At 37.4% G+C, this 7,492-nt stretch overlaps 1 protein-coding gene across 1 annotated transcript; it reads right to left on the bottom strand.

Annotated features, from left to right (window-relative positions):
* Positions 1-6,515: 6,515 nt before the first annotated feature.
* Positions 6,516-7,127, bottom strand: LOC116162724. The gene is made up of 2 exons (XM_031476413.1): positions 7,017-7,127; positions 6,516-6,966 (listed from the first exon to the last, which is right to left on the bottom strand). Exons 1-2 carry the CDS (start codon positions 7,019-7,021, stop codon positions 6,612-6,614), a joined length of 360 nt encoding a protein of 119 aa, XP_031332273.1. The 5' UTR covers positions 7,022-7,127; the 3' UTR covers positions 6,516-6,611.
* Positions 7,128-7,492: the final 365 nt, after the last annotated feature.

Raw genomic sequence — 7,492 nt, forward strand, 5'->3', positions numbered from 1 at the left:
TATCGTCAACTATCAAAGATGCATGCATCTTCGCGGGCCCCCAATTTCAACGGGCCCTAGGCTCATGCCTACTGTGCCTAGGCCAAAACGCGGCACTGGCTTTACCTGCATGGGTACCCTGAAGAGACGACGTGGCATTTAGGCACGATGTTCCATGACACTGGACGCAAAGTTCGTTACATTTCAGACCTACAACAAAAAGCATGTCAAAAAAAAATTTTATAATTAGGTATACGAATATAATATTCTCTCGTATGTCCTAACTCCTAAGTGTCCGGTGGAGAAGGTTTACCTAATTTTCTGAAACTGCAAAAAGTCATGCAACCACGTTCACAGCCACATGAAATAAGTTTGAGAAGACTTTCCTGGGCTGGATCCGAAGTCGTGATAGGCGTCAGGAAAGTCTCCTCAAATTTATTTCATGTGGTTGTGAACGTGGTTGCATGACTGCTTGCAGTTTCAGAAAATCAGATAAACCTTCTCCACCGGACACTTAGGAGTTAGGACATACGAGAGAATATTATATTCGTATATTTAATTACAAAATTTTTTTTGACATAATGCTTCTTGTTGTAGGTCTAAAGAACGAATTCTGCGTCCAGTGTCATGGGACATCGTGCCTAAATGACACGCCATCTCTTCAGGGTACCCATGTAGGTAAAGCGGAAGATGAGGAGAACTACGAGTCGGTAATTTCAGACGACCCACTACCACTAGAGGACATCGAAGAGCCTGAAGAAGTGGAATCTGTAGATGATAATGATTACATTGAGGTATAATGTGTGAATATTTTGATATGAAAATACTGTTCTACGTGAATAAATGGTAGGTACATAGAAATACTTTGTTTTACAATGAATATTTCCTCACACATGAAAGTTGAAGGTGAAAGGTGACTTTACGCCAACTCTTCAGTTACCTACCTCGTATGAAATTGCACGAAGGGCATTTTCAGCTAAAACATATTTCATCTAGCTCTGAAGGTCGCGATATATTTGTAAAAAACCGCAAAAAACACGAAAATTAATGATTTTCGCCTCCTTTTATGAATTTCCTAGGCTAAGAGATACACCTAGGCTAACTTCTGAGTATCTACCTTGTAGGAAATTTCACGAGGAGCATTTTCAGCTAAAAATCGCAAAAAGCTACGAAAATTGATGATGATTTTCGCCTCTTTTATGAATTTCCTAGGCTAAGAGGTACACCTAGGCTAACTTCTGAGTATCTACCTTGTAAGAAATTTCACGAGGAGCATTTTCAGCTACAAATCGCAAAAAGCTACGAAAATTGATGATGATTTTCGCCTCTTTTATGAATTTCCTAGGCTAAGAGGTACACCTAGACTACCTTCTGAGTATCTACCTTGTAAGAAATTTCACGAGGAGCATTTTCAGCTAAAAATATTTCATCTAGCCCTAAAGGTCGCGATATATTTGCAAAAGACCGCAAAAAGTCAAGAAAATTGATAATTTTAGCCTCTTTTATGAATTTCCTAGGCTAAGAGGTACACCTAGGCTAACTTCTGAGTATCTACCTTGTATGAAATTTCACGAGAAATATTTTCAGCTGAAAATATTTCATATAGACCTCATAGATCGCGAGATATCAGCCAAAAAAGGCGAAAACACGGTTTTTGGGGGATTTTTAATATGTTGTTTCTGACACCTAACTGAACATATTCCACCATTTTTTCTTTTCCACCTCAAAATGTCCAGTTTGCCAATTTTACAGTCTCTATCGCTTAGACTATGATTTATGAAACAATTACGTTAAAATTGAAAATTGCTATGAAATGGATTTAAGACTGGAAAAGGAGATCTTGGTCGTCGTTATACCTCTCCGTAATTATTTGGAAACTTGGGTCGTTTATGGCATTTTTACTGTTTAACATAATATCATCTAGATCTAGATAAGGTATCTTTACATCGCATTAAATAAATGGATTGCGTTTCCGTTTCTTTGAACATTCGTTTATATGGTTTGAGCCTTAGGACTTTGGGGGTTCATTGTTTTGCTCGCTAGGAGAGAATGCCGGTCTCAGAACACCTGATGCTGTTTTTTCAGATTAAACCATACGATTGTAGATTTTTCAGTGAGGCTTGGAAACTGATGTACATAGAATGGTTCATTTTATTTAAATTGTGACCTATAACGTTTGCATCATAAATAAATCCGGCGCTGTATAACCTATATTGGACAGTGTTTATTGATTTAAAGGTATAATGCAGGTAACGTATCGATTTTGATTTTAAAATTGGCGCTTTATCTGAGCATAACGTTCCCAAATTTTCTGGTCATAAATTTACTTAGGTACATTAAGTTTTGGATTATTTACTTATCACATAATACATACCAGGTATGGTAAAGCAAAACAGCTAAGTTTTATACAACGAGTTAATAACCCAAGAGCAACTACAAGTCGACGAGTCAGTAAGTGACCAGTATTTCTCTTTGCACTACGCGTGTTCAGTAATTATAAGATTGAAATTGCTAAATTCGTTTGTCATTTGAGCTGCTAATGGGTCAAATAGAGACACTAGGTATACATTTCGGTTCATAAATTTGATCGCGATAATTCCGTTATTAAATTACCTATTGTAGCAACACAAAATGTCGATTCAATTTACGCAGCGTAAACTTGGAATCAACAGAAATTGTAGTGAAACAGGTGGCGTTGCGCAAACTAAGATAATGTAAATGAAACCCACCCCTCATCAGCTACTCGATTTAAAGTTCGTCGTTCTTTGATATCCCATTAATGTTCGTCTAAGCTTTAATATCAATGGTCTTCGTTAGAGCGTGAAACTGAACTTAATTTAAATGAGTACGAATCGATTTGCATACATCCACCCAATTGTCAGTAGTTGATCCATTACCCACATTGGAAACTGTATAAATTAATTCCGGTTGGCGTAAATTGGGAGTACTAGCAGATTTAAAATAGTCCGAAGCGGTAGATCAACAGCCGGTGGGTAACTTCTCAGTTCTCCATCAACCGCATCTTGTTTTACTAAATTAGCCGCATTCAGTGCCTCGCTTGAAGTTCAGTTTAACGCGGTGTAATAAAACAAAATTGAGAGCTGAGGCTGAGTGAGTAGGTATACAAAAACAGGAGCAGTACCTTTGGTCCGTTTGCAGGCTGGCAATCGCGGCGAAACGGCGTGGATAAGAATAGTTTCGCAACGACAATACACTCGTGCATGTATTATACTTTTCTCACAATTTGTACTATGCATTTCCATGTCGTTTGGTCCTATCTATGAACAATAGCATTAATTTTTGAGTGACAGTAAATCAGTAATGTCAACGACTACTATACTACTTTCAAAACTAGTTTAACTAGTTGTACAAACAACTATTGTATGATTGTTATTTATTTCAAAACAAGAGACTTATCGAACGACCCTCGTACAGGTTCGATGTTTTCATAAAACATAATGTATATCATTACTATGAAAATGAAACTAGTATCAGTCCAAATTTAAAATACTTACAAAGAGTGTACCATAATCAGATATTGGCTTCCGTTTGTTAAAGTAAATATTTTGTTACCTATTTCAAGTAAATTACATAATGATACAATCAATAAAAATGAGACCTTGAAAGCACAGACGAGGTGGTATTGGGATAAGCCCTATATACAAGGTGTTCCTAAACATGATGTAATAATTCTTCGGCTTATTTTATGACAAAAGGTTCATATAAGCATATAGGTTCGCAAACGCTTCGTTATCGATCTACAGGGTGTCATAATTTCACCGTACACTACAATTTAAACCTTTAAGATGTAAACATATGCACACACACAAATTTTCAATGCCAACTGTACAAACTAATAAAATCAAGTTATTACCCAAACAAAGTCAGGGCCTACTGAACCAATTTAAAAATTATACTTGCATTTAGCCAACCACGGGAAATTGATTTTTATTTTTTTTCCTGACAAGTCACAGTACAAAAAAAAATTCAACAGACCAAAAAGTTTTTTAATAAATCAAAAAAGTCAATTCTTGTTTTACAATTTACCAATGGTGCACCAAAAAAAGTTCAATTGTAGAAAATTGAACATGACCCCTGAAAAAACAACACCCTGTAGATTCTCACTACGGTTGACATGACCAACGATGTGAGTCCTTCGGCGTATATTATAGTTCAAATCTGAGTAAAACATCTGAAACAATGCAGGAGAAAACTTAAACCATCCAATTTTAACATCCTATAGATCGGTAACGAAGAGTTCGTCTATACGAACTTTTAGTCATAAAATAAGCAAAGGAATTAGCTCCTTCCGTATTTACATCATACGCTCTGCATTTTTCTAAAGCACCTTGATATCTATAAATAGAGCAACAAAAAGTAAAGTGAAAAAAAGAGTACCTAACTTAAAGGACGTATTTTCTATAGAAGTGCCCGTAAAGCCAGTTACAAGGTCCGCCGACACTGTGTTATTTGTACAAAATGCCCCACAACGATCGATTTCGCAACATTTTCGAATTTTCTTATGATGTGAAGGTTTGGATAAACACACAAAACTTCTACCTCCCGAAGCATTCTTTGGTAATGGCTGTGCGGAAGGTAGTTTGTAACGGGTGTAATTGATTTCAATTACAGGTGAATGCTTTTTGTTATTGGGTGTGAAGAAAATTTTCGTATGTACCGGGTGACCCAATAAGACTGTTCCTCGGCCATATCTCGAGAACCGTTCGTCATATGACTTAGGGGTAAAAAAATTATTACGTAAATCGGTCATGAAGAATCGCTGGAAAATATTTTCAAGTTCTAAAAATGACCAACAGAGGGCGTAACTGCCATCTTAAATTTTAAAATTGCATTTTATTTAAATTTCGCATAATAAACTAAACAATTTACATTTTTAAAGAGAACCAGTTTATCATTTTCGTAAAAACTAAAACTCAGTTATTTCAAAAACAAAGATGGTGTGGGGCGTTCAATTGTTTTTGCAATAACCTGCTTTAACTTCTTAACCGTTTGACCGATTGTAACAAATTTGGTATGGTTGAAAAGAGCATTCCTTGGACAATGAGAATCAACCAAATATAGTTAATTTAGCTGAATCCTTCTCCGCAAGGGGGCTAGAGGAGGGGGAGTGAGCGCCGTAGATCAGTGTTGGAAAAGGCTCTCACATGTCTCCTGGAAACACACTTTCCAGGCTCTGGAGACCACATAACTCCGGACCCACCCCCCATCCGGGTCGGTGTAAGGCCGAACAACTGGAAAGTGACTGCCCGGGTGGTTATCGAGAGATCTCTGAGATGGGCAGTCAACACGTTCAGCCCATTTAAGAGTGCAGATGCGGACGGGATATTCCCGGTTCTTCTACAGAACGGCCCTGAGGCGCTGCTCTTACATTTAGTGCACTTCTTTAGAACCGCCCTGGCGGTAGAGTATATCCCCGAAAGCTGCAGAAAGGTGAGTTGTGTACCTACCTAAGCCGGGTCTTGTCAAATATGACATCGCGAAGGATTACAGGCCCATCAGCCTATCATCGTTTCTTCTAAAAACGGCTTAGACATAGACATGTTCTTGTGTGATCTGGAGAAAGGAATGTGTGTCGGGGGTAGCCCTGGGAGCGGGGATGCGTTTAACACCACCGGTTCAATTAGTGAAACTGCTGAAGGCTTTAGTAATGATGTGTCAATCGTAGGTAAGATGGATCCGCACCTTACTCGGAAGCAGAGTCATTATATCCCCAATCGGGACGACGGAAATGTTTTTCAATTTATGAATAGAAAGAGAGCGGACCATGATGGACTCACTTTTTGAGGACGTCAACTGTGCTGCCTGGACGGGCTCCCCTGTGAATAATATAGAATAGAGTAGATGTAATGCCCTCGGTTAAGTATGAAGGAGTTTAATTTTGGGGGACTGTTCAAGGTATTTCCGAAACTGAAAAGATGCAAGCCATGAGGATGAAGCATTCTTACAGTAGTCCTGTTTCCCGGGAACAACTTCTACAAGTGCAAAGTTGAAACAATTAACAATCGAAATAGTTTGCAATACACCGTCCACTATGTATAAAAAGTTTAATTTTGAGGAGAGGGAGGGGCAAAGCTTTCACTTAGCCCCCGTTTGATTTTTCCTAGGATTTTTCCATATATGTCCTAAACAAAGAAGGAACAAACGGGTGGGCACAAAAGCCTAATCCCAATACCATTCTTTATACATATATAAAAATGTGTAAATAGGGGAGGAGGGTTCTTTATTTTTGGGCTGCGCGAATAGACCCGCTCTCAAGGAAATCTCACGAGCGTCTGATATTTTTTTGAACTGACGGCTAAATATGCAATGATAAATAGTCGTAGATGTGTTTTGAGTGCATTCACTTTTGTTGCATCATTTTTTGCAACAGTACCATGCTGGAGACAAGCACTAAGTAAGAACAGCTTGCTCTGCAAAAGTAGTAAATTACTAAAAATTGCATTTATTGATTTATGTGTATAACACAAACTTTATTAACAATTGTTAGTGAATGATTAGGTGGTAGGCACCTACTCATTTCGCAAGTACATCCAATAATGAACTTCCACTTTACCTCCATTACACAGAGCAATTTAAATATAAATATTATTTTAAAACGCAAAGTTGTTAATTTATTCCATAGACTTAAAATTAACGTTAAACTGCTCAATGTTTTTAATGTACAAAACTGCCCTAAGCTGTTGGTTTACGAAGACGTTGTACATTTTGGGAATGTGATTATAAACGCAAGGGTAGTAGACTTGTATTTCCAGAACGTTCCGAATGGTTGTAGAATAAAAGCACAAGTTTCTTGAATTTTCTCCAAACTTATCAACCCATGATGTTGTGGGTACGCTGTTTGTGTGCATCGGCACAATTATTTCGTATTTTAAAAGCTTTGGACGATCGGGAATCAATTTACAACCATCGAGATCGATTAAGATGGCGTTCTTGGTGGACAAGTCAAAGGGACCTTCTGAACTGTCTCTATCAATGTTCAACATTAGGCAAAGTTTATATGGCAGTACTTTACTTACAGCATTCTAAAGAGTTATAGGTAGTCACAAAACAGAACTAGTTTTAATTGCAGATAACGAATAGTGTAGTTTAAATGTTTTTGTTTTTCACTGCGTGGACAAGTGGGTGGGGACTGCTTCGTTTAGAAAAATGATATTTATTGTAGTCATGAAGGAATCTATATCCGCAATCTGAATATAAATATTTAGAAGAATCTCCTGAGAATGTAATGCGGTTTCGAATTTTTGTCGACGGTGTCATTTCATATCATACGTGCTATTTATATGATAAGCAAATACTTAAACGAGATGGAATTAAATTACTGTTTGTAGGTGATAAGTGTGGATAAGTTCAGGTTCATACTGCGACACGGGAAACAATTTTTAAACATTTTGCCAGTCAAAAGATTCAATTCCCCATATCCCTTATCCCAAACATAAACATACACAAATACACAAACTATTGACTTCCTATTATAAATAATATCCGCCTTCTT

The sequence above is a fragment of the Photinus pyralis genome, unplaced genomic scaffold (assembly GCF_008802855.1).
Source record: "Photinus pyralis isolate 1611_PpyrPB1 unplaced genomic scaffold, Ppyr1.3 Ppyr1.4_LG2, whole genome shotgun sequence".
NCBI classification, from domain to species: Eukaryota; Metazoa; Arthropoda; class Insecta; order Coleoptera; family Lampyridae; genus Photinus; species Photinus pyralis.